The sequence below is a fragment of the Pteronotus mesoamericanus genome, unplaced genomic scaffold (assembly GCF_021234165.1).
Source record: "Pteronotus mesoamericanus isolate MK-2021 breed Mesoamerican mustached bat unplaced genomic scaffold, CSHL_Meso_final scaffold_533, whole genome shotgun sequence".
Classification (NCBI taxonomy): Eukaryota; Metazoa; Chordata; class Mammalia; order Chiroptera; family Mormoopidae; genus Pteronotus; species Pteronotus mesoamericanus.
Genome location: NW_026555320.1, coordinates 2,714,661 through 2,742,318, shown reverse-complemented (window position 1 = coordinate 2,742,318; position 27,658 = coordinate 2,714,661). Strand labels below are relative to the sequence as shown.

Genomic DNA, 27,658 nt, shown 5'->3' with positions numbered 1-27,658 from the left:
GGAATCTTTGTGGTCACCTCCCAATCTCTACCTCACCAGCAGATTCAAAGACGTGATCCCTTTGCAGAACACCCTGGGAAAGCCCGAGGCCTTCGTGTCTTTAAGCTACACCCTCCGGGTGGTGGTCGGTGAAAGAAGAGGAATCTCAGCTCCCCAAGACTCTGTCCAAGTCTTAGGTCCAGCTCATATGTTGCTTTTTTCAAAGACATCATCCCTGGTCCCCCAGCCTTACTGTTCTTCCTTGTGCTTTCTACAGCTTTCCAGATTTTCAAATCCATTTAAGTTGTGAAACTCCAGTGGACGAAGCTCAGAGGACCAAGGCTGTAGTCAGAGGCTGGGCGACAAGGTGCCATCACTGGTCTTGGGATTTGGGTGTGCCTTCACTGGACAGGTTCTGGGGGCACTGCCACCAATTTAAGGCACTTGGGGGTGATTTCATGGGATGGGGAATCGGGGAGGCACTCACAGATCCAGGGCTCTGAGGTCAGCTTCCAGGAACCGGCGCGAGGTCGGGGCACAGGGCATGTTCAGGACGCCGTAGTGTTCTCGCACGTCGTCGTTAGACGCCTGCAGCCGGCCGGGCGGTCTCGCGCCTGGGAATCCGTCAGGTGACGTGCTAGAGCCGCCATCGTGCGCCAGCGGTGCCGTCACGCTTCGGGGTGCCTTCGAGGCTGTGAAGTCGCCAGGTGACGCCTCTGCGCCTCATGGCTGCCTCGCCGTCAGGCCTCAGTGCTGGGCCTGGAGGCCTGATCAGCAGCCTCCTGCTGCTGCTGCTGCCGCCTCTGCTGAACTTGGGTGAGGCCCCAGCGGCTGTTCCCCGCCTTCTTCCCCAGGCCCCGCCCCCTCCTCTTCCTACTTCCTCCTCCTCCCACCCCTTCCCCTCCACCAAACCCTCATTGGAGACAGGACAGGGGCTGGCTCTCGGCATAGCGTCCCGCTGGACTTCTGTGACCCGCCCACTCCAGAGTCAGCTCGCCAGGACGATTCTAGGAATGCTGAACTCCTGTCCTGCCTGGCCTCCTCCCTCAGGCCCCACCGGCCCTGCAGCCTTCTGAGGACCCCTGACAGGTCCCCTAGCCCGTCAGCCACTTCCTTCCGCTATCAGCGTGGGTGTTATGGCAAAGACCCCAACCGCCCTCTTGACGGCATCCTCAGGCCTCTCAAATGCTACCCCTGTCTCCCCAGACTCCGACCTTCCCGGGCAGCCGGGCTCCCCTGCAGACCCCACTCAGGCACGCGGTCTGGCCCACACAAACTCCTGGTCTCCATCTACTTAAACAATATTCTGCAATTCATCTCCTACCCAGACCCCCTACCCCAACCGTGTGCCTCACTGGCTGCGCTTCCTTCACTCAGCGGATGCGGCCTTCAGGCGCCATCTCCCCGACTGCCTCCAGCCCCCGGGGCCCCTGACTACTCAACACCATCCTCGCCCACGTGTTAGGAATCAGAGACAAGCCTCGTGCTCAAGGTGGGCCCTCCTGTGCTGCCTCCATCAGCCTCGCTCACAGACCTTTATCCCTCCCCGCCCCCTTCATATTTGCTGTGTGTTCCCTCTTTCCCTCACTGCAGGAGTTCTGGTAATTACAGTGTTCACTTCATGCTTCCTTCCAGTGCCTCCTCATTTAATCCTTAGCCCATTCCTGGCACGTGCCTGCTGCACTGTCCCCGACGTGTCTACTACTACTTCCTTTTTCATTTTCTCTGGTCCTCTGGCACCTCTCCTGAATCTGTCACTGGCCAAGAAGTTTTTGTCCCCACCCCAGAACAGAAATAAAGAGAGGAGGCAAAACCGATTCAACAGGCGGTTTATTGGAAACAGGAGGGAGGGAAAGGAGGAAGGGAGGGAGCCCGATGCACCGACGGAGCCCACACTAGCAGCAAGCATGGCTGCGACTGCTCTGGGGTCGGGCTTATGCAGCGCTGGGTTTCTTCACGCAGGTGCAGTGGGTCTCCGTTCTCCAGGCTCCTGCTGTGGGCTGGCATTGACTAGCACAGCTGTAGACACATTGATTGGGGGAGGTCTGAAGAGAAAGTTTAATTTTTTTTTAAATTTTTATGTTTCAGTTACAGTTTACATTCAATATTATTCTGTATTAGTTTCAGATGTACAGCACAGTGGTCACACAATCATGTACTTTACAGAGTGGTTCCCCCCATCCTCGATATTTCCAGTACCCACCTGGCCCTATGCCTAGATATCATGATATTATTGACTGTATTCCCTATGCTGTACTTTACATCTCGGTGACTATTCTGTAACTACCAATTTGCACTTCTTAATCCCTTCTTCTTTTTCACAAAAGCAAAACGTAATCTTTTTTAGGAGAGGCTCAAAAAGTAACTGAAGGAGCTTGCCATCCACCTAAGAGAGGCTCAGCCTCTCTCAGTTCTCCTCTCCCTCAGGGTAACTCCCTTGTTCCTCTGCCTCCCTCCCAGCTACCCGGCTCTGTTCATCCCTGATGTACTGGAGTTCCCTAAGGTGCTGTCTGGGTCCCCTCTTTGTTGCTCCCTGGGTGAAATTATGTGCCCTGGGCAGTGAGCTGCCATTTAGGTGATGCTGCTTCACATGTCTGGATGTGCATCCACCTACTGGACATCACCTGAATGACCTAGAAACACCCCAACTTCTTGGGAGGCTCTCATCTTCCTACAGACTGGTTCTCTTACTCTGTTCTCTAATTCAGTGGAGAGCAGCCACTTGTCTCTAAAATCAAATGGGTAGGGGGGCCCTGGCCTGTTGGTGGGAACATTGTCCCATGATTGAAGAGTTGCAGGTTTGATTCCTGGTCAGGGCACATACCTAGGTTGTGGGTTCCATTCCCCAATCCAGGCACATCTAAGAGGCAACCAGTTGATGCTTCTCTCTCACATCAGTGTTTCTCTCTCTCCCTTCCTCTCTAAAAGCAATGAAAATATGGCTTTGGGTAAGGATTAAAAAAATAAAAATAAAAAAGAAATGGGGAGGAAATCAAGATGGTGGAGGAGTGAATGGAAGTCATACTGACCTCCTCCCAGGACCAATCTGGAATTACAACTAAATTGTGGAGAAATCACCTGGAACCAACAACTGAACAATAGTGAGAGAGGAGCCTTATAACCTCGGACAGGTAGAAGGGTCAGCTTTAGCACAACCTAACTGGTAAGGCATGCGGTAGAGACTCGAGAAGGCAGGCGGGGTGCCCACGGGTGGCAGCACCAGAAGGATATTGAAACAGCCAGTTGGCTCCCCCTGAGAAGGGTGGGGTCTAGACCATAAGCAGGGATCTCCAGCCTACAGCACCAGAGCCCAAAAAGTACACAGATAACATCCAGCTGCAAAAAGCAGCAGGGTTGCTCTCTGCCAGAGACAGGTGGCTGGAGATGCAAAGAGCCTTTTAAAGGGCCAATGCATACATTTTTATTTGCAGCCACTTACTCTGGACTCCAGCAAAGGTAGGGCAGAGTGGGCTAGAGGTGCCTGAGGAGAGACTGGGGAAGGAGGCTTTGGCGGGAGAATGGAGAGAGTAGCCGGCAGGATCCCGGTGCCGACTCATCCCCTATGCAGCAGCAGCCATCTTGCTCAGGCAGTCTACTTCCCTGAGCAGCAACATTGTGAGCAGACACAACAGCCCTGCCCCAGGGGGACTCTGCCCTGGCCTGTTGGTGCTAAAGCCTGACAGATGACTATAGAGTGGAAGCCACAGATAGTAGATCTGGGGCTAAAAGGGGTACAGAGTGGTCTAGAGACACTTGAGGAGAGACTGGAGATGGAGGCTTTGGAGAGAGAACTGAAAGAGTGGCTGGGGGGATCCCAGTGCTGACTCATTCCCCACACAGCAGCAACCATCTGGCTTAGGTAGACCACTCCCCTGAGCTGCAGCAGTGTGAGGGACTCCGCCCTGCCCCGTGGTGTCTAAGCCTGACTGCTGAGTACAGAATGACTAGATTAACAACTGAAGGAGACAGCCACAAACAGTAGATTCCTGGAAGTCCTGAACAGACTGCCTAAGGTCAGACAGGGTCAACATCTGACATCATCAGATGCAGATTCAGAAAGAAAAAACAGCAGTCTCCTACCATAGAAGTTCACACCACAAAGTCAGGAAATCAAGACAGATCAATTTAAGAAGCAGAAACAAAAAAGAAGAGTCTCACAAATAATGGGAAGACAAAGAAACACCCCCCGGTTGAAGGGAAAAGCAGGAATCCCCAGAAAGAGAACTAAATGAAATAGAGGCAAGTAAACTACCAGATATTGAGTTCAAAACAATGGCTCTAAGGAAGCTCAAGGAGCTCAGTGAGCTCAGAGAGAATTACCAAAAACTACAGGGAAACTATGAGGGACTTACTGCAAACTATATCAGCATGGAAAAGGACATAGAAACTATCAATAAGAGACAAGAGGAAATGAAGAATATAATTTCTGAATTGAAGAACACAGTAGGAGAAATCAAAAGCAGGCTAGATGAAACAGAGGATCGAATCAGAGAGCTGGAGGATAAAGTAGAAAAAAGCTCCCAGAAAGAGCAAGAAAATGAAAAAAGACTCAAAAAGTATGAAGAGGCATTTAGGGAAATGCAGGAAAACCTGAAACGTAGTAATATCCGTATAATAGGGATACCAGGAGAAGAAGAGGAGGAAGAAGAGGAGGAAGGAGGAGGATAGAGAACCTGTTTGAAAAAGTAATGATGGAAAACTTCCCTAATTTGAGGAGAGAAAAAGTCACACAAGTCCAGGAAGCACAGAGGGTCCCATTCAAGAGGAACCCATGAGGCCCACTCCAAGACACATCATCATTAAAATGGCAAATATCAAAGACAAACAAAGAATCCTAAAGGCAGCAGGGGAAAAACAGGTATTAACATATAAGGGAGCCCCGGTATGGCCAGCAGCTGACTTCTCAACAGAAACACAAACCAGAAAGGAATGGCAAGAAATATTCCAAGTAATGAAAAGCAAAGGCCTGCAACCAAGACTGCTCTACCCAGCAAGCCTCTCAACTAAACTGGAAGGTGAAATAAGGAGCTTCCCAGACAAAAGAAGGCTGAAAGAATACACCTCCACCAAACCAGCATTGCAAGATATGCTAAAGGGACTGCTTTAAGAAGATGAAGAAAAAGAGTCTATGAATACCCAGTTCCTGTCACAGTCATCAGTACTTGATATTACCAATATTTTTAATACTTATGAATCTGAGTGTGACAGTGCTGTGTTATTTTAATTTTTATTTTATTATTTGTTGAAAGTAAACCTGTTTTTGTATATTTCTTGCCTATTTCTATTATTTTTAAAAAGCTTTAAATGACTTTTTGGTATTCTTTATCCATTTTTTGACTAAATGTTTGTAGAATTTTCCCCTAAAAAAATAAAACCAAACCCAAAACTATTAACCCTTTTTTAGATGTGTTGCAAATATTTTCCTATTCTATTACTTGTCCTTTTTTTGTATGTATGTTACTATATAGTCCTAAATGTTTAATATAGTCATATTGTCAATATTTTACTTTATAGCTGCTAGATTTGAATATTTTACCTCAGGGTAAGAAAAATATTATTTTGCATTTTCTCCTGAAACTCCTTAGATTTTATATATTGATTTTTAACTCACCTGAATATTTTTTGTATAGTGTGTAAAATAGAACTCTATATTTGTTTTATTTTAAGTCATAGTGGTTCATGCACCTTATTTATTGAATAAGCCTTATTTTCCCCATTGATTTGAAATATCAATTTAATCATATATTTCATTGCTAGACAGAGATATACATTTGTTTCTAGAATGCTCATTTTATTTCATTAATCTTAATTATTTCTGTGTTGGTGTCATATTGTTTTAATTGCTGAGACTTTATAATGGATTTAGATTTTTTAAATATTTCATAATTGATTTTGGCATTTAAAAAATAAATAAAATCAATCTGCATTAAAAAAAAGGAAGAAAGAAAGAACTCCTACCTTTTGTGACAACATGGATGGAACTGGAGAATATTATGTTAAGTGAAATAAGCCAGTCAGTGAAAGACAAATATCATATGATCTCACCTATAAGTGGAATCTATTCAACACAATAAACTAACAAACAAAATAAACCACAGGCACGGAAACATGGAGCAGACTGAAAGTGATCAGAGGGGATGGGGAAGGAAGACAATGGTGGAAAGAAGGAGAAGGGACTAGACAAAGAACATGTATGAATGGCCCATGGACATGGACAACAGCGTGGGAATTGACTGTGGGAGTGGGGGATGGGGGTGGGATGGGTGGAGGGGGGTAAAGGGGGAAAAATTGAGACAACTGTAATAGAATAAACATGATTTAAAAATTTAAAAAAATTAAAAAGATATAATCCCTAAAAAAAAAAAGAAATGGGGAAGAGGGTCACCTGGACTCAGCCACCTCCCCAAGCCCCAACTCTAGCTCGCCCACCTCCAGCTCGCCAGGTCTTTTCTCACGGCCGCTTCCTCTTTCAGACCTGCACGTTCATTGCCTGGTTTCTGCAGAGCCTCTGATGGGACCTCCCTGCCTTCAGTCTTGTCGCCTTCCTATTTGTTCTCCTTTCTGACTTCACTATACTAAGCCTGACAATGTCACATGTCCACTGGCCGCCCTCCTCCCTGACTCTGCGCCCCTGGCTTCATTTCTTGCCATTGCAGGCCTTGACCTTTATCCTCCGGAGCCTCAGGCAGACACTGCGGTGTATCTTTTGGAAGGAACGTCATTGTTACATCTCATTTTTGTTTCCCTCTCATCTTGAAGACCTGGCACAATAACCCCTGTTTCCACTACTTCTTCCGGGCTCACCTGACCTCTGCGGCCTTGTCTCTGCACTATATCATGTCAGTGATTGTGTTTGCTTCTGTGTCCCCTGCTGGCCAGCATGTTTCTCAGGGCACATACAGCATGCATCTGTCTGATACCTTGGACCTCACCGGCTCTGGGCTCCAGGCTGGGAACGGAGCCAGACGTTAGAAAATATTTGGCGAATGACTAAATGAACGAATCAATGAAAATGCACCCCTTCACTGTCACCCTGCCACGATCTCTTGCTTCATCTCTGTCCTCCTTTTCTCCTCCAGGTTACAAAGAAAATGATACCGAACCAGGTGAGTAGGGTGAGCCCCCCGCTGCAGGGAAGCCTCAGTTCCTGGGAGGGTATGTTCTGAAGAGGGTCACCTGAATGGTGCTTGTGGGTCTGGAGGAAGCAGGAATTTCATGTCAAGGGTTTACTTCCTAAAGAAGGATAGTCCGTGGCGGTCAGGACATACAGCCCCAGCAGCGTGGGGGAGAGTGCAGCAGGGCAGCCCGTGGGACGCGGAGCCTCTTTGAATTCAGCCCAGACTGTATCCCATCCGGGGGTGTGTCCCTTTTCTACACAGAAACCTTTGGGTTCTAAACTGTTTCTTTGCAAACGGAGCACCTGCAGAGCCTGGCACTTCTGGGTCTTCCTGTCTTTATCCTTAGACCTCAAGGGTGGACGGCGGGTTTATTCTGCTTATTCAGGCACCTCCCCTGTGAAAGGTACACTCTGATTTGTTGTGAATCATTTGACTAAGTTAGTCATCCCTGCTTACGTCCCTGCTCCACCCTCATTCCCTCTCTCTACGCTCTTCCCAACCTATTTTATATGTTCAATATGTATCTTTCTCTTGGTGTGTTCTCATGAAAACACATATTGCAGTTTTGTATGCATGTGTTTTTAACGTACAGAAATGGCATGTGCTCTGGGCCTCTTTCTGTTTCCTACTCTTTTCCTTCAGCCCCATTAAAAAAACCAGTTCATTTGGCAATGATTTTAAGCTTACAGAAGACTGAAAATGCCAGCAGTGCAAAGAACACACATACACACAACATTTTCTCAGAATCAGTTACGCAGGACATAGGACATGGTTCTTTATCTCTAAATACTTCGGTGTGTATGTTCTAATATTCTCTCAGATAACCATAGTGCACTTACCAGCTTCAAAAATTTACACTGATGCCATACTTTTATTTCCTGTCCATATTTCTGTTTGGTCAGTCCTCTGCATCCCTACCAGCAGTTTGTGAAGCTGTGTGTATTGCTACAGGTCTATCAACCTTTGATACAACCCATCTTTTACATTTTTTTGCTAACCTAATAGGTTAAAAAAATGACTCCTTGATTAATTGACATTTTTCTCATTACCAATTAGTTTAAGCATGTTTTAATGTGCTATTATTGGCCTACTGAGTTTTTTCTTGTAATAAATTGCCTGTCCTTATAATTTTCATATTGTCTGTTCTTTTTTTCTTGTTGATTTTCTTGTATATTCCTAATGAAAGTCTCTTACTGATTTTAGACATTGGAAATATTGCCTTCCCATCTGTCACCTGTCTGTTAACTTTGTTCCTGGGCTCAGAAAGCCTTCATTCTATGTCATCAGGGTTCCAAATTTAATGCTTTATGGTGTGTGTTTTGAGGTTCTGTTTTAGGAGTCCTTTCCTACCCCACATGGCATGGTCTGCTGTTAACTACAGTTTGACCTTTTTTGATTAGGTCTTCCAGTGCTAAGAGACAGGAATCCAGTTTTGTTTTTCTTATTTCTTCTAGAGTGAACTGGTTTTCCCAGCACTATATGCTTAGTGAGCTGCCCTTTACCCCCCAGCTGTGGGTACCGCTGTGGAACTTATCTTTACAATAAGTTCCTGTAGTCCATGGAGCAATCTCTTATGTTGGCTATTCTTTTCCTTTGGTCCTCGTCAGTGCCACGCTGTTTTTATTACTATGGCTTTGATGTGTGCCTTAATGTCTTCAAGGACAAGTGTCCCTTCTTTGACCTATTTTTTTAATGTCTGAGCTATTCAGGAAACTTTGTTTTTCTATTTCAATTTTAGAGTAAGCTTATCAAATTTCTTAACAATTCTAACTTGGAAAGTGACTTTATAGAATTAATTTGGGGAAAAATTGTCACCGACGAAGGGCATATTGCCCTCCCTCCTCCCCTACCCAAGATAGAAGTCAAAAGCAGAGATGAAACCAATTTGAAAGGAAGTTTACCGGAAACAAGAGGGAGGGAAAGGAGGGAGGGAGGGAGCTCGGTGCACCGAGGGAGCCCCTTGTGTGTTCCCTTGCTGAGCATGCTCCCCATACTGAGCATGGCTCCCCGGCTGCTGCAGTTGGGCTTATATAGCTCTGGGTTTCTTCCCGCAGGTGTGGAGTGGGCCTCTTTGTTCTCCAGGTTCCCACTGTGTGCTGGCGCAGACCAGGGAAGGCACAGACATGTCGGTGTGGGGAGGGCCTGAAGAGAAACTTTAATCTTATCTAGGAGAGGCTTAAAGAGTAACTGAAGAACATTCCCATCCATCCTGAGAAAGGTTCCGCTGGTCTCAGAACTACATCTGAAATATTTAGTTGTTCTATATAAGAGCAACAGATGTCTCTCCATTTATGCCAATTAATTTTGGAGTCCTTTATTCAAATTGTAGATGTATTGACACAGAAATCTTGTGTAGTGTGAGATAAGTTAATTCCTTGGTGCCTTATACATTTTTGCTATTGAAAATGTATACTGATTTTGAATCTATTTTTCTGTTGGTTGTGCTGGGATAGAGAAAAATTACTGACTTTAATAGTAAGTTGTCGAAGTATTATATACACACAAAAAGTGCGCAAGTTATACGTGTCCAGCTCCAGAAATAATCAACAGCGAACACACCTGTGCAACCACCAGCGAGGTGAGCAGAGCAGCAGCAGCAGCACCGGAAGGCCCCCGGTGCCCTCCTCACAAGAAGTGCCATTATTCCCGAGTCTCGCGTGCAGCCGATCTTTCTCCTGTTCCTCAGGGTTATATGACATTTTATGTAGCTTTGTGGCATATAATGTTTATAAAGTCAATGATTTCCTCTCTATTCCTAGTTTGCTAGGTAAGAGGTTTGTGTGTGTGTGTGTTTAGGTACAAATACGTGTTGAATTTTTCCAGTGCCTTTTTCTGTGTGTATTGAGAAAAGCACGGGGTCTTTTTTGTAGAGAATACACCCAGGGCTCCCCCATTGAGAGACCACCCTTGTGCTCCTGGGACAATCTCTTCATGATTACAGTGCAGTATTTTATAAAAATATGATGTTGGTTAATATTTTATTTATAATATGAGCATCTTTGTCCATTCATGGAGCCGTAGAACTTGACTGTTGGAACTACGTGCACACGGAGAGTGTAAGCTGTGAGGGGCGGCCCCAGGCTGGGTTCCTTCTTGAATGGCCTGGGTAGGATCAGAAGTCTGCAGCTTGTCTGTGCTCTGAGCCTCGCGGGCCTCTGAGAGAGGCAGCCAGCATTAGAGCCGTTCAGGAACGTGGCCTAGGAACTTACTCCAGACACGAGAAAATGCAGTTTTTGTCCTGGGGCTTCTTCCGTGCTTCTCCCTTGTTTTGAGGTTCTGTGCTGCCAGTGTGTCTTGGTATCTCTCTCTTCCCTCCTCTGATGTCTCTATCTTGATGCATTTTGTCTCTGTCGCTGTCATTTTCTGCCTGGCTCGGTGCCTTTGGGCAGGCCGCTGCCCTTCTCTGCCTCTTACGGAAATGGGAACAAGACCCGGGTTTACAGCCTTGTGCGAGTTGCCCCGGGGGGACCTTGGTCTCAGTCATTCTTATCCTTCTCTGTGTGGTCACTGTGTCTCCTTGGCACACTTGTTCCTAAAGCTTGTGGCAAACCCTGGTGGTCGGAGGATTTGGATGGGACCCGCCACTGGCCCTGGGAGGTGAGCCTCCAGCTGGAAAGAGAACACGTGTGTGGAGGGGCCCTCATTGACCACAAATGGGTGGTGACCGCGGCCCACTGCATCCAAGGGTGAGTATGGCCCACGTCCCCAGGGCCTGGGACCGAGGGCTGCAACAGGCCTGGCCCAGCTTCCTTCTTTCTCCTGTGAGGCAGCTTGAGAGTAGGGAGCGGGAAGCGATGTTTGGAACAGAGGAGCCACGCTCAGGATCTACCGGGGACCAAGGACTGAACTGGGACAGGAGCTCCAAGCAACAAAGGCTGCATCCTAAACAGGGCAACAGACTGACTCAGTATAGAATCCCCAATCCCCACGTGAGAAAACATACATGTAGACCAACACCTACATACACAGCACATAGACCAGGCCACCTTGCATCAACCTGAAGGACAAATGGGGAGGCAGTCGTATCTAAGGGAGAGGGCCCTTGGCGGGGGTTGGGGGCATCGTGCTGCTTGGGTCCCTGCCATCTACCAGGGGGGGCTCTGTGTCCCCTGTAGCACCAAAGAGTACTCGGTGACCCTCGGCACCTCCCAGCTGAAGCCCTCGGACCCCAGGAAGGCCATCTCGATCCCCGTGAGTGACATCATCCTGCACCCCAAGTACTGGGGCCGGATCTTCCTCATGGGCGACCTTGCCCTTCTCCGGCTTCACACTCCCGTCTTCTTCAGCAAGTACGTGCAGCCCATCTGTCTCCCCGAGCCCACCTACAACCTGAAGGTTGGGACACAGTGCTGGGTGACCGGCTGGGGCCAGGCTAAGCAGCGCTTCTCAGGTGAGCAGGATGGGGGTGGGTGCGGTCAGTTCCTCCAGGGCCTTGCCTGTGGGACCGCCGCGTGGTGCCTCTCAGGAAGCCCATGGCTGCTCCCTCCAGCCCCTGATTCTGGGGTGGGTGAGGACTGCCCCTTGCGTGGGAACCATTGTCCATTGTTGTGGGCACCTCATCCCGGCCTAGTCTTGCCTGGGCTGGGCAGGATCATTTGCCTCACAGAAGCTCAGAGCCAGGGAGCCACCAATTCACTCACTCACTCATTTGTTCACTTGAACTGTAAGCATCTGCCCCACGCTCGTTGCTGGGAGCATAGGCCCTGCCTGTTGGGAGCTCATCCCTGAGCTCGGAGCGGGCACAGGCTGACAGGGAAAGACGTCAGGTGACCTTGTGCTGTAGCCCAGAGGGGTCTGGGAAGAACACTGGGCAGAGGATCTGCCTGAACTGCCTGTGGGGGCAGAGAGTTTGATTCAGGTGGCACAGCCAGTGCAGCGGGTCAGGCTGCACAGCAGCGGCGTGTGGCTGGCATCCCCGTGCGTCAGTGGTAGCGCGGCAGCGTGGATTGTGGCCTGCTTGGTTCAGAAGCCAGAGCTTCCCAGAGAAAGGCATCCTGAAACACAGCTGGTGGGGGTGAAGGGGGGGGCGAGTGAAGGGCTGGCCAGGCCCGGTCCTCACGGCAGCGGGAGGGGCCCAGGAAGGAGGGCAAGGAGGCATCAAGGGACATGACTTGACCGAGTCTCCAGGGTAGAGGTGACAAGACACTGGGAAAAGACCAGGGCTGAGTGGAGTGAAGCATTGGTTCTCACCCCACTGGGCTGGGCTCCTCCACAGTCAACTCCACGCTGGCCCCAGAGCTGCAGGAGGCCGAGGTGTTTATCATGGACAACAAGAGATGTGACCAGATTTACCGCAAGAAGTCCCGCATCCCCCGCATTGTCCCCCTTGTCTTGGAGGACATGATCTGTGCCACCAATTACGGAGAAAACTTGTGCTATGTGAGTTTCGGGGAGGTCCGGGGAGCTCCCCTTCCATTGGGGACGATGCCCTGGTGCGGGGGGAGTCCCCAGGGAGGGGTCTGCTTGGCCTCCCTTCTGTCGCCATCACCAGGCAGCACTCTGCTCCCATCTTTCTTCCCCTGTGACTTTGATTTTGCCTAGTATTCTGGGAAGGGGTCCCCAACAATGAAGCTAAAGGAGGACCCCAGGTAGCGAGATCCTGAAGGAGTGAAAGAATCTTCCAAGAGGAATGCAGAGGGTGGGCACTCCGGGTCCCCTGTGTCCCCTGGGTCCCAGCTGAGCCCCGAACCTGTCACTCCCCTGTCTTTGCCTAGGGGGACTCTGGGGGCCCATTGGCTTGTGAAGTCGAGGACAGATGGACCCTGGCTGGAGTGTTGTCCTGGGAAAAGGCTTGCGCCAAAGCACAGAATCCAGGGGTGTATACACGTGTCACCAAATACAGCAAATGGATCAAGAATCAAATGAGCAACAGGGCTCTCTCAGGCCCCTGCACCTCTGTCTGGCTTCTACTCCTGTCCTGGCTGCTGCAGCCCCAAGTGGGCCCCTGATCTCGCCCCCTTCCTTTCTTCTTCCTGCTTTGCCTCTGCTGAATGGAGCCAGATCAAGGACAGACCAAGGCCACGTGTCCGTATTCGGCAAGAGTCAATGTGGGGATAGAGCGGCCCCGGGACACCTGGTCCCAGTAGGGAGGGATGTGCTGGATGGCTAGGCCTTGGTCGACTCAGAGAAGGGAAGTATGGCCTAGCAGGGCTCTGGAATTGGGGCCCAGAAGAGCAGGGATTAAATTTGTGTAAATGTGACCTGGTTCTGTTCTCTTTTCTGCGTGGCCTTGGTTGCTGGGGGTGGCTGGGAGGGCAGGGTCCCTTGGAATTCATTATACCAGGTGCCTCCCCAGAGCAGCGGCTGATGGTTTTCCTTCATCACCAGGGCTGGGGCACAGGGAAAGGGCTTGAGGTCTCAGTTTCCTCATCTGTGAAGTGAGCATGCGGTAAGGGGGCAGCTGACAGCGGGAGGGACCCCCATACAGTGCTCCAAATCAGCTTTGACTTTTTAAAATGGCATTTAAAAATACTGATTACAAAAGCATTACATGTTCATGGCTAGTTTTTCTTTCACTTTAAACAAAAATTATAAGCAATGTCGGAATACATTCCCCCAATTTACTTAAAAAATTCAGAAATACACGTAAAGATCTCCCCCTCTCAGCCACCCGACCACAGTGCTGTTCTCTTACCTAGAAGCAATCACTGGTAGCGTCCTTAAAATAATATATCTTTATGATTTTAAATAAACGATTTTAAACATATGTATTATTAATAACCTACATTTAAAAAAATTGAAAACCTATGTCAGTACATAGAGTGATGCCTAATTTTACATGACTGCCTGTATTCTGTGCGAGGTGACAGAGGTCACCTAACCAGTATGCTTTTTAGGCTGTTTCTGGCTTGTCAGCATAGTGGCCGTCGTGAATACCCTCCTGCATGCACAAGGTGTGGTGGGGGGACAGTCCAAAGAAACACAAATTTAATCATTTCAGATGAATACTATCAAATTCACCTGTGCCCAGAATGGAACCAGTTTATATTTGCACCCATTGTATACAAGAATGAGTTTCCCCTGATGCTAAAAGTGGGTATCATTAATCTTTAAAACTCATGTCCATCCAGTGGTAGAAAGTTATATCATTGCTGTTTTAATTTGCATTTTCTTGATTGGTAAAGTACTTTCTCATGTGTTTATTGGAAAAAAAACACGTGTTCCTTTCCTCAAGTGAATCCTCTGTTCCTATACTTTGCCTGTTTTAACAATTGGGTTGCTTATCTTTTCTGATGGGAAGGTCTTCAGCTTTTCTGAATATTAAGCCTTTGTCAATTTTACAAATATTTTCTCCAGTGAGCCACTGGTCTTTTAGAAATATATGGAATGGATGGGTAATTTTTCCATAAACACTTTTAAAATTATTACAGTCACGTCAGTCTTTACTCTCCTTACAAGTTTTGTAAAGCTTTACTTAAGATGGTCTTCTCCACCTCCAGAGGACAAAAGCTAACTTCCTATATTTCTTTTAATGTTTTGATAAATTTATTTTGTATGTGTAACTGTGTAAGCCATTTGAAATTTCTGTCTATATGTGGTGTGAGGTGGGGATCTAACAATTTCCAACTGGAGGACCAACTCTGTTGACACTGTTCTCTGGAGAGTCCATCCTTTTCCTGCTGATTTGAATGTCTACATTTGTAATAATGAAATTTTAATATATCTATGGGTATGTTTTTTAAATCTCTATTATTTGCCCACTGATCTGTGTCCCTGGGTTAGTCTGTCCCTGGGTTAGTGCTGTACTGTTTCAATCAGCTTTATGTAATGTTTTGTTAAGTGATAGCAGAAACTCTCCTTCATCTCATCTTCATCTTCATTGTTTGTCTTTCATTTGTCTTCATTGTTCATCCTCATTGTCTCATCTTCAAAGTTTGTCTTTCAGGCCAGCTTTAGAATCAGTTTGTTTCTGTTATTTCTGTTAAAAATTCTATTGGTATTTGAATTGAAATTAAATGCACAGACTAATTTGGGGACAACTGTCATTTCTGCAGTATTGATTTCTTAACCAGGGATATGGTATTTGTCTCCATTCATTCAGCACTTCTATTCATGGCTGTCTGGAAAAATGCTGAGTTTATTTTTAAGTATTTTATAAGCTTTGGCTATGTTTGTTGTGGATAATATCTTTTCCCAGTACATTTTTTTGTAATTCTACATGTGAAGTATTTTAAAATTGTTGGTGGATTTAAAAAAAAAAATAGTGATCTTGATTCCTGGCCATTTTGCAAAACTATCTTATTTAATTCACTAGCTCTTCAGTGGATTATCTTGGCTTAGTTTTGGGGTCATCAAATTACTTAAAATGGTGACAGTTATATCTTGTCCTTTTTGAAAGCATATCATTTCTATTTCTTTTGTTATCCCATTGCCAGAGACCCCCAGCACAATGGGAAGTGGTGGCCATGATGCTGGGAGTTCATGTGCCATCCTGGCTTCATTCTTTCATTCACTCCACATACACTTACTGGGAGTCTTCTCTGTGCCAGGCACTGTTTTTGGCCCTGGTGACTCAGTAGTGAATTATTGAGATGATTATATGGTTTTTCTTATTTATTCACATAATAAAATATACTACTAGATCTCAATGGGTTTCTTAGGTGAATCCTATGATACAATGTAGACTCAGTTTGGTGGTGTTATGTTTAGGATTTTTGTCCCAATGTTGGATTGGCCTATAGTTTTCCTTTTTTTCCACCCTTTGTTCAAGTTTGGTGTCATTGCTATACTAGCCTCTTAAAACATGTTGAGAAGTCTTCTAGTATCTTCCTATGGCTTAGAGCAGTATGTATAACACAGCATTATTGGTACGTTAGGTTTGGTGGATTGTGCACATAAAACTCGCTGGGCCTGGTGCCTTTTCTAAAAATCTTTGACCATTTAAAAAATATCTTTTATGATTATTGGCCTGGTTGGGTTTTTCAACCTCTTTTTGCATTAATTTCTGTATAGAAAAATCACTTAATTTAACTTAGAATTTAAATTGCAAACTGATGATGTATAAAACTTGAACTATGGCCCCTTTATTATTTCTAATATTATTTATATGTGTACTCCCTTTCCTTTTTTTCCTTTTTAATTGTTTTCTTTTTTATTGGTTCCAGAGAGAAGGGAAAGGGAGGGGGAAAGAGAGGGAGAGAAACATCGATGTGAGAGAGACACATCTATCATCTGCCTCTTGCATGTGCCCCAACCGGGGACTGAACCCGCAATCCAGGTATGTGCCCTGACTGGGAATTGAACCTGAGACCCTTTGGTTTGTGAGATGACAGCCAACCAACTGAGCCACTCTGGTTAGGGCCCCTTTTTCTTAAAGACAGAATCACCAGATTTTGGTCTATTTCATAGATGTTTTCAAAAAACCATCTGGTGCGCTTTTGTCAGTCAGTTTTTTGGTATCCACCCTGTCCTCATGTTACCCCAGGTCCCGGTCAACAAGCCACCCCCTCTGCCATGCTGCTCATGTGCTTCAGGGGGAAGCAGTCACACTGCCAGCTCCCAGGAGGGGTGGCACACAACTGCTACATGCAGCTGGCATGGCCCCCTACCCCGGCCACCTGACCTCAGTGGGTTATCCCTGTCAGCATCAGGCCCTTCTAAGCCAGAGCCACACCCCCTCCCTCTGCGTGCAGAGGAGGAAGCAGGAGCAGGTGGGCTGTTGGCAAACATTTTTCAACAAGGGGACCATCTCAGAATGCAGCTGCCAGCACTGAAGAGAGGAGACAGAAATGTTAAGCCTGTCTGAGTGGAAGTGTCTCTTACTTGGGCACTCCTGAATGGTGCAAACTAACTTTTGGTTTTAGTGATCAAATCTGCTCCTGCCTGTTCATTTTATTTCATTAAAGCTCATTTAGCTTTAGTAATTCCAAGCATTTACGTTTGAGTAATTGTTTTCTTTTTTATTGATTCCAGAGAGAAGGGAAAGGGAAACATCTATGATTTATTTTATTGTTCTTTTTCTAACTTCTTGAGTATGCTCAGTTCATCATTATAGACTTCTTTGGTTTCTAATATTTTCACTTAATCCCATAAAATTCCCTCTGAGTCTTACTTTGGCCATATTTCATAGGATTTGATATGTACTGACCTCATTGTCTTTCATTTTTATATTTTCAATTTCATACTCTATTTCTTATTTAACCCGAGTTAAATAGACGGGTATTATTTAATTTCCTGATGGATAATTTGGGGAAAGGGTAGAAGCTTTTCTTTTTTCTCTATTAAAAATTATATCACAATAAGGACTTAATTATTTCTGTGTTTTGGAATTGATTGAGGTTTTATTTGTGCCTGTTTCATGTGCATTTGAAACAAAAGTGTTGTGTGTTTTGAAACAGAGTTCTAGCTATAACTTGGATCAGGCGTGTTGATTGTGTTATTCAAATCCTCTCAACACTTCCCATATTTTATGTCTGTGTAATCCGCTGACTTCTGAGAGGTTTACCACAGGAATTAAGACTTTGTCTATTCCTTCTTGCAGTGATAATAATTCTTACTTTATGTTACAAAGCTGTGCCATTGAGAGAGCAAGGTTTGTGCCTACTATGCCATCTTGAGGGGGTATATGCCCTATCATTATACAGTATGACTTTGTTCTAATTAATATTTGTGTGCATTTTTCAAAGATCTGGCTCATATCATAGAGTTCATTTCTAATTATGCTGTTCTAATGGATTTGGGTATAATTTTATATTTTGTACATGTTTACTACAGATTTTCCTTGGGTTTATTTTGTACCTTTAATAGCGTCTTTATTCAAGCATTTAATTCATTTATTTTCATTTTTGATACACAAAAATAAATACATCTATGGTAATGGATTTGCCTTGAACACACACAATAATTTTTTTTTACTCTAATTATTAGTATTTTCTAAATAGTTTATAGGATGTTTTTATTTCCTCAAATAAATTAAGTTTATTTAAAATTTTCCAGATAACTTGGTTTATTTATCTTACTCTTTTATTATTAAATCCTTGTTTCATTGCATCATGGTAAAAAATGTGGGCCAAACTAGGTCAACTTTTAGGGAAGTTATTGTGGTTTCCTTAGTAGTCTAGTGTGTGGTTGATTTTTATAGATATTTCATTCCTCAAAGACATAGAGTTGAAGACTCTCCCACTACAAGTGAGGGTTCTCAATTTCTCATGAATCACTGGTTGATTTTGCTTTATATGTTTAATGTTATTTATGAGCAGAACTTTATGGTGTTATACAGTCATAATATTTATCATTTTCCAACATAAATTAATTTTTTATGTTTAAAGCTTTTATGACAAGTCGCATTTTTAGAAATTAACATTGTCATTTTTATTTTTGCTTACATATACTTACTATTTTTTGCCCATCTTTTTACTTTCAACTGCTTTATGTCACTTTATTTTAGGTGGGTCTTTAATAATTATCATGTGAGTAGATTTTTTTTCTACCCAATAAAAGAATCTTTGACTTTTAAAGTTTTTTTGGTCTTCACCTTGGTGGTAATAATGGATATGTGTTTTTATTCAATTATCTGGCTTTGTTTTATTGATTGTTCCCCACAACATATTTCTCTCTCTCTCTCCCCTCCCCCTGCCACTTCCCCCTGGAGGAAATTTGATTGTAGGGATAATCATTTCCTTGATTGTCTACCATGTATCCCTAAAAATAGTTTGTTTTGCTTGTTTTTGAATTTCATAAATTATGTGCCCTTTTGTGTCTGGCTTCTTTCACTTGAAAATATGTTGATAAGATTTACCATGTCCCTTGTCCTCGCTCTTGAGGACTCTGTGCTTCCACCAGGCCTTTGAAGGCACTTGTGTGGCTTCCGCTGGGGCTCTGCCCTGCAGCGCTGTGTGTCTTTTCTGCTGCCTCCGGCTGGTGCGGGCCGGGACCAGGGCATGCAGCCGGGAGCGGAGCGGCCCTGTGTGGGGTCGGCGCGGCGCCTGCTTTCCTGCGTGATCCTGAAGCTCTCCATAGCAGTGGCCCCATTGCATCTCCTCAGCAGCGTGTGAACAACCTCGGTGCTCCGTGTCCCCGACGACACTGGCAATGGTGTGGGGCAGGAGCCAGCTGCCCCCATGGAGAGTGTGAGGAGCATGAGACCATTGCGAGGGGACCTCAGTGGAATGAGGTGGGGAGGAGCCCCCAGATGCCATTTATTCTGCTGATTCATGAAGACCCAGGCCTGCGAGCTGCCGCCTCGCGCCGCCTTCCTAGGTTCGGAACTCCGGCCGCCCTCCTCCCAGGACCTCTTCTCCTGAAACTGTGAAACCCCGGGGGGAAAAGGAAAACTCTAGTTGCAGCTCAGTCACCGCAACAGGAACTAGCCCTCCCATTCTCCATGCCTCAGGCCCCATCCTTCCAGGGGCCTTCAGAGGGTGTCAGAAAGGAGCTTGGACCAGACATGAGGGATGCCTCATGGGCCAGGCACCAGGAGCCGTCACCAGCTAGACACGGGGTGCTGTCACAGCCTCGGGATTGGGCATCCAGGGATGCCTTCAAGACTCAGGCTAAGCCCAGGAGGCACTGCCACGGGCCAGACACCGGGTGCTGTCACAGGCTTGGGGCCAGGCACCAGGGGCACCATTCTAGGCAGGCGCGTGGTGGCAGCGTCACATCGTGCCCCCGTGGGGCCCTGCCATGACCACATTGTCTCCTTTTCAGCAGTCCTGATGCTGCTCCAGCCGGGAGAGCCCCCAACCGTGGGGCAGAGGCTGGCTCCTGGCTACCCTGAATAAACAAATCCTGAGTTCTAGAATTCTCGCACATTGGAGATGCCCAGCCACTGCCTTGTCCCCACATCCCATTAGTAGGGCCAGGTGGCCGAGCACCAGCTTGCCATGGCGTGTGGGCCAGGAGATCTCCAGGGCTTCGCATCACCGTTTTCTTTTGGAAGACTTGGGACTTCCCTCTTTGTGGAAGGTAGGGCTTTGGGGACATGGACAGGGGCAGGAGGGGTCTGTTTGCCTGGCTGTCTGTGTCCGCTGCCCTCATACCTGATGGGTGCATCTTCACTGGACTTCATGGTGTGCCAAGCCCGGGGACCCAGACAGTGCCGAGGCCGTTCCAGTTTGCAGGGTAACATGAACACAAGGGGAGAATCATATTAAAAGCGGGGCACAAGCTAACATCTGTGGAGCAGCTGAGCTTGTTTGGGGGGCACACTAGGATGACTGTGTGGGTGACTGCTGACCCTCTGTAAGGCACCCGTCAGCTGGCTCATGTCCTGACAGCCCGGGAGGCGGGCTTTGTTAGCACCCCCTCCCCATTGGAAGCCAGAGAACTCAAGTGCCCCGTGGAGTCAAGATCCAATACCAGCCTTCAGTAGGCTCTTTGGGGATGAAAAGTTTGGGGCCCCAGGTGACAGAACGTCTCTGGCACCCCCCTAGCTCTGTGTGGCGGTCCTGGCTCAGGGTCACCTGCCCACTGTGTGGAGTGGGCAGCTGCTTGTGGCTGCTGCAGGGTGGCCCGTCTGCCTGCACGGTCTGCCATGGGCAGGGCTCCGGGCGCTGCCTTTGCCGCCTGAGAGTCTGCACAGGCCTGGCGCGGCCCCTTCTCTGTCTTCTTCCTCAGAGCCCTGGTTCTGGGGCTGCGGTCACACCAACATGTCCTGCAGGGTGGTGAAGGGGAAAGTGGTGGAGGTTGGCAAGTGGCCCTGGCAGGTGAGCATCCTGTTCCTGGGTGCGTACATCTGCAGCGGTTCCCTCATCCACCACCAGTGGGTGCTCACGGCCGCGCACTGCCTGCAGAGGTCAGTCAGGGTGGCAGGCGGCCCAGGGGCTTTGCTTCCTGGCCTGGGGGGCTCTGGGGGGCCCTGGTGGACCTGGGACCCCTGGGAGGAGCAACCGTCCTGCTGATGATCCGCCACCTACCCACGGCCCTGCAGGTCCATCGATCCCAACCAGTACTCCGTGATGGTGGGGGTCCAACACCTCCCAGAAAACGGCACTCAGCTCCCACTCTCTCGCATTGTGGTTCACGAGAATTTCAAGAACCTCATGTCCAACGACATTGCCCTCCTGAAGCTCAGGGACCCCATCTACTGGTCCCCGCTCGTCCAGCCTGTCTGCCTGCCTGCCATCAAACTCGTGCCATCTGTTGGAACCTTGTGCTGGATGATCGTGTGGGGACGTCCTAATATACAACGTGAGTGGAGGCAGGCCGGGTTTCCAGAGCACAACTCCACCATGGGCTCATTCCTTCCTTCATCCGCTCACTCCACCAGCAAATGTGTCCTGAGCTCTCCCGCACCGTGCCGCACCCTCTCCTAACCTCTGTCAATAGGAAGACACACACGGTGCTCTAGTGTAGAAGAGACACGTGGCCCGTGGACCTCAGCTTCCAAAGTTAAATCCGATGCCAGGCCGTCACCTTGCGGCATGGTAGGAAATTAATCCTTGACCAGTAATGGGCTTCCCTGTTGACAGGGGGCGCTGAGGCATTGGGCAGCCGGACACCTATTGCCTCAAGACACCTATAGTTTCTGCAGTTTTGCTGCCTGTTGGTGGCACTCTGGGGTTCTAGAATCTAGAAGCCTTTGTGGGGTCCTGTCTCCCAGAGGGTGGCACACCCTGGGCTCCAGGTTCCTGCCCCATTGTCAGGGAGCCACGGAGCAGTGATCAGCCCTTCACTCTCACGGACCCTGAATTCCTGGGGTAACCTCTCTCCTTGCCTTCATTTCAGTGCCTGGGCCTTGCTCTAAGCCCCCTGAGAGACTTTTGCTTATTCTTGTTAATGAGCTTGGGCTTTTCCAAAAGTCAGGCTATGGGCTGGGCCTTATAAGTCGTCACCCCAGAAAATGGCCCTGCCTACCACCTCAGGGAATGTGGGTAACCCCAAGGTGGAGTTCCTTCAAATTGTTGAAGAGATGCCAAGACAAGCTTTCTCTCTCTTTAGAGACCCCAAAGGCCCCCTACAGTCTTCAGGAGGTGGCTGTCAGGATCATAAACAATAGGATCTGCAAGGAGCGGTACCAGTTCCTCTTCCTGAAGGACCGGAAGACATTCATTGGGAAGGACATGCTGTGTACCAGCTCAGAATTGGGTGTAGACTCTTGTCAGGTGTGGCGTGTGTGGCCCCGGGGCAGGGAGGGGGCTTTTGGGACCCTGCCTTTTTACATGACCCTGGGAGACCATATGCAAACCTCCTTTCTCCAGGGCTCAGCTCCTAAGTCAGTGAAACTGGGGTGAAAATACCCTGCTCCTGTCCACGGTGAAGATCGTAGTCATTTGAGTGTCTGAACAGCAATCCGTCACATGCCTGGGTCTGAGCCGGGCACTGGCAGGGCCAGTTTTGCATAAATGGCCTCATTCTATAAACAGGCTTCTGCCTCTTGCATCTTCTATTCAACATCGTTTTTGAGATTTAGCCATAGTGATACATGCAGCTCTAACTCATTAATTAGCTCTGTCTACCATATACTCTTTGGTGAATATGTCTGAGTTTAGCCATTCTACAAATCTTTTTGTACAATGTATGTGAGTATGCAAAATACAAAGTTAATTCTCATACTATTACTTATTAATTATTGTATTATTTTCCATATAGACAAGTGTAAACCTACTTCTGCCCCACCCTATAGTTGGTGAGGCAAGTCCTCCTTCATTATTCTTCCTTTAGAAAATTTACCTTGCAGTTTTCCCACATTCATTCTAATTGAACAATTGTTGTGCAATGTAAAAAAGAAAATCATGTGACAATTTTAGAGGACATTAATAATTTTAGGGAAAATTCACTTTTTATTTTGCTCCATTTCTTTATGTCCCTAGAGCAGGAGTTTATGACTTTATGTAGTTACTGCATGCTGCCTCTTAAGTTTATTCCTAGTAGTTTTCTATCTCTATTGTGAGCAGTATGTTTTTTTTAATTGCATTTTGTATTTGTATTATAGATTGATTTTTTAATTTTCTTTTATAAATAGCAACCTTCCTGGGTCTAGCTGATTCTCTTTAATTTTGAGAGTTTGTATGATATATTTGCCTCTTTCTTTTCTATGTGTATGTCCTGTATTTCTTTTTTCCTTTTGTCTGTTACAATGTCAAGAACTATATTCTAAAACAACTTCTTGTCTATCAGGAGATGCTGTGCCGTTTTGTTTTAGGTATGTCTCTTATAAACAGTATAAAACTAGATGCCATTTTTCAGCACATCAGGGAGTCTTTCCTTTAACAGGAAGAATGCTCTTTTTGTTCCCCCGCCTTACAATTTGCTTTGATTTTTTTTTTCCCACTCCACTGTACCCCCTGTACTGGTTTAGAAGGTGTCATATCTCAATTTCACTCTGCTACTGATCATCTTATATTTTCCACACACATATTTAAACTTGAATTAACAGCTAGAGTTAATGTCTCCAGCTTCGTCTTTAGCAGAGGGAGGACTTTTCTTCATTTCACTTTCTACAGGTCTATCCCCCAGACTCATCCTCTTATGGAAAACATCTGGGGGTTCAGCTTCCTGAACTCTTTCATTAGATCGAAGAGTTTTGAGTTGACTCTCTTGGGCTTTCCAGTTTTACACACCTATGAGCTGCAGTTAGTAATAATTTCATCTCCTGCCCCGCCCTCCCCCATGATTTTTACTTCTTTCATTAGTTTGGGTACCTCTCCCCAGAACAACCTGAAATCACAACTCTTCTTTTCCTTGTTGCCGACCACATGGGAGTGCTTCTGGCGCTCTGTCAGGAAGCGTGGTGCGATTTTGGCACCTCATCTCTGGGGAGAGAGCCACTCCTTTCTGTTCTGTTGTGGCGTTTTATTTCAGGAGAGAGCGCCCTGCTTTGTGAAGTGAGTTTTCTGCAGCTGTCTAGATGACCGTCCGCTCTGACTCAGCGGGCGCAGGCTTTGGGAGAACTCCTTCCCCGCGTCCGGCTGCCCTGCGCGCCAGGGCCGTCCCTCCCTGGTCATGGTGTACTTCTGTTTCATTCATTTGATAGATTCAGATTTATAATATCTTTTTTTAAAACATGTTTAATTTATTTATTCACCCAACAGACAGCCTGTGCTGGATCCTGGGTCCGGCACAGTATGACGCTGGAGCGCGGCCCAGGAAAGCTACTGGCCTGGGAACGAGCAATTCCGTGTGGCTCGGTCCGCTCGGCACGGTGCACACAGCCTCTGTGTTTTTCTTGTTTTCTTCCTCCAGTGAGGCCGGGCTCCATTAAGGTGTGTTGAGGAAGGCACCCTCTTTGTTAAGTTCTAGAATCAAGATTGCTTCATGTGATTCACTAATGTACCATGTTCTGGAACATTTGAAATGAATTATCTTCTTCTTGAACTCTGGATAGAAGTTGCTGATGAAACCACATAGGCCTGTTTTCCTTTGAGGGGGTAGTTCTTGGGCCATGTTTCAGGATACCCATGCTTATTGGACTTACAGGATTTGCATTCTCTTAGAAACTATTCACTTCATCCAAAATTTAAATCTATCCAGAGGAAGTTTTAAACATTCTTCAGATTCTGAGAAAATATACTCTCCCCGGGTGTGGTTCTCATCTCTTTTCTCCTCACACCATGTAATATTTGCATTTTCCTTCTCTTCCTGTTTTTCCTGGTGAGACTTACAAGGTGCTTATCTATTTTGTTGTTTTTTAAGAACAAGCTATTGGTTTTATTTCTCAGGCCTATGACTTTTCTGCCTTCTAATCATGGATTATCCTCTTCTGGTCTTTATGAGTTCCTTTTCTAGTGACTTGAGCTAACTGTGCAGTGGTAAAGAATCGAAGATAATAAATAGTTTATTTTTAGTCTCTTATTTGATATCAAAAGTATTTAGACCAGGACTCTGTGCAATTCAGGCCCGCATCCCATGGACTTCGTGATATGCTGTGTTCTTATCTTTCTACACTCTAATTGTGGATTTTAATTTTGTTTTTACTTTAACATTTTTGAAAGTCAATTTTTTTTTTTTCCTGTGATGAGGTAGTTCACATTTTGTTATTGGGCTCTGGCTTTATTTCACTTTGATGAGAGAATGCCCACAAACAAGCATCTCTCTCTCCCACCACCTCCCATTCTCTCTCTGAGTTCTCGGGGCCCCCCGAGGCCTCTCACCGCGTCCCTCAGGGAGAAGGACCCTACGCTGTCATCGCTAGCGTGGTTATCACTGGCTTGATTTCCCCTTCAGCTTACAGTTTTTCTCCCTGCAAGAGGCTCCTGCTCCAGCCTGTTTAACACGTGTCTTTAAAGATGTCTATATCTTTGAAAAATACATAGTGTTGCTATTGGTGTATTTTAATTTGCATAAATGATACTGTGCTACATATCTGTTTGTCTATTCATTTGCTAAGATGTCTCAATGTGTTAGAGAATCCACATTAAGCGGTTTTATTCACTCAAGTTATTGCCCCCACGTGCCCTGTGTCAAATCTTTTTCTCTCCCTCAGACATCATCTTGGGCAGAGCCCATACGTTTCAGTCACTTTCCATTAATAAACACCCTGTCCTAGTAAAAGGCTCAGTTTGAAAATTGGTTTGATTTAAACCTCACTAAGCCCTACCCACCTCCTTCCTCTGGTGTGCCTGATGGATGGGGTACCTGTGCTCCCCGACTGTCAGGGAGCTGCGACTGGGTGAGCCAGACAAGGAAACCCTTGGGCCTCCTGGAATTTCTAAGAGAATACTCTCTCTAAGAAGCCTCTCTCTTTCTCTGCTTACTATTCAGGGTTTCCTTAGATGTGCTAAGTGTTGACCTCTAGTTGGTTCTAAACAGAACAGATGCTCTGGGTTTCAGCCTTCTCTTGAGTGTTAGACTCTGAGGAACCTTTATTCTCTTGCCAGCTCACTCATGCATTTAAAATGATAATCTCAAGGATTTAGTTATCTTCAGCAAGGTTGGGCAGGGTAGCAAGTCTCCCATATTGTAAGAAGCCAAATGCTGAGAATTGATATTATTCCATGGTCTTAAGTTGACTCAGCCAGAAACAATGGTATGCTTGTACAGGCATGTAGGTCTTCTTTTATGTTTTTAGGTCTAGTTTTATTATTTTTTCCCTTTAAGTGTCTCATTAGATTATGTCCTATAAATCTTGGTTTGCATGATCTTATAAAATCTATATCATCTGTATCTATATCTATAGAGAGAGAACTGTTTTTCTGCTTTTTCTAATTTATTACTTTCCAATGATACAGAAGAATATAAAGAAAGTTTTTAAAAGATCATAAACCCACCATCAGCAGAAATAATAGCCATTACCTTTTTTTTTTAATTTTTTTTTTTTTTTAGCCATTACCTCTTGATTGATCTATGCTGTGGTAAACGCTATTCTTACACTTGCACCTGCTTTGCACAAAAAGATAGGGGCTGGTTTGCATTTCAAATAGCTCACCCTGCAAGCAGTATTGCAGGAAAGAAAAAGGTCAAGGGCACCACCTGGGAGGCCCTCCAGGATATAAGCAGAGGGCACAGGTTGGGGCCAGGGAGCAAAGGTCAGAGAGTTAGCGGGAGAGTGAAGGCAGAAGCCAGCTGGGTCCCGAGCTTGGGCCCCAGTGCAGAGCTCCCGTGTCCCAGAGCATATTCACAGCCAAATCGCATTGTGAGGGACAGCGGAGGCCTACCATAGCTCACGCTAAGGCTATGGCCCGGGACGGGGCACGTTCATCCAGGGTCTGCAATGAGACCCTCCTGCTACCCCCGCTTATGGCACCCTTCCTCCGCTCCACAGAGTAACTCCGGCAGCTCCATGGTCTGCCAGGTGAACAAGACCTGGATTCAGGTGGGGGTGGAGAGCTGGAGCTACAGCTGCAAACAGCACCACTTCCCGGACATCTACACCAACACAGCGCACTTCACCCAGTGGATCCAGAAGCAGATCACTGACGTGAGGTTCATCAGCAGGGACAGCCTCGCCGTGCAGAGCCCCGGCTTCCTCGCTGGCTACCTCCTGCTGGGCTCCTTGGGCTCCCTGTGGCTCCTGTGAGCGCTGTTTCCAGGTGGCCTTTCCCGGAGGAGGCAGCCTCTTCCTGCCCGCCACCCGCAGGAGGAGTGGAGACGGGCAGCGGCTGCTGGGCGCTGGGGCGGGGTGCCCTTGCGGGAGGCTCCCAGGGCCGCTGGTTTTTCAGTTGTTCAATGAAGATGCTTTTGAACTTTTTGCCACTGAAGTCATCACCTTTCTTCTTGACTCTGGCTGGAACCCTTCACAGACGGCGCCACTTGTGGCTCCCCAGGGCCCCTCTCCTGGGTCTCTGGCCAGCAGTTTCCCTCAGCAACTTCCTGCAAGGGTTGGTCTCTTCCCAAGACACAAAGACCACGCCTGTACTTGTGGCCCTTGTTCCAGAAACTGGAGGCCTCTGCCAGCCCCTCACATCCCCCTGAGGGTCTACAGAATCTAACCAGTTTCTCTCTCCTCCCCAGCAGGGGCGGGCGATCATGCTGGTGGGGGAGGGCAAGGCAGAGCGCCCGCTTGGGTGAGCTGTGTGAGGTGACTGCCCCCTGAGCTCCTGAGCTGGTTCAGCGACCTCCCTCAGACACTGGAGAGCGAGGACAGGCTGGCCCAAGCCTGCCGGCCTGCGAGGGCAGAGTCGTGCCCCCGTGTGGAGGAGGGAGCGTGGGGGTGCCTCAGACCTGGCGGGCCGCAGGTTCAGAGC

The 27,658-nt window shown here is 47.0% G+C and overlaps 2 protein-coding genes across 2 annotated transcripts; both read left to right on the top strand.

Moving 5' to 3' along the window:
* The first annotated feature begins 704 nt into the window (after positions 1-704).
* On the top strand, positions 705-13,045 carry LOC129087650 (putative serine protease 45). The gene is made up of 6 exons (XM_054594595.1): positions 705-795; positions 7,059-7,085; positions 10,636-10,783; positions 11,213-11,487; positions 12,313-12,476; positions 12,812-13,045. Exons 1-6 carry the CDS (start codon positions 705-707, stop codon positions 13,043-13,045), a joined length of 939 nt encoding a protein of 312 aa, XP_054450570.1.
* Positions 13,046-19,918: 6,873 nt separating this feature from the next.
* On the top strand, positions 19,919-26,991 carry LOC129087649 (putative serine protease 46). The gene is made up of 5 exons (XM_054594594.1): positions 19,919-20,000; positions 20,652-20,829; positions 20,965-21,224; positions 21,975-22,138; positions 26,737-26,991. The coding sequence occupies exons 1-5, from the start codon at positions 19,919-19,921 to the stop codon at positions 26,989-26,991; spliced, it is 939 nt and encodes a 312-aa protein (XP_054450569.1).
* The last annotated feature ends 667 nt before the right edge of the window (positions 26,992-27,658 follow it).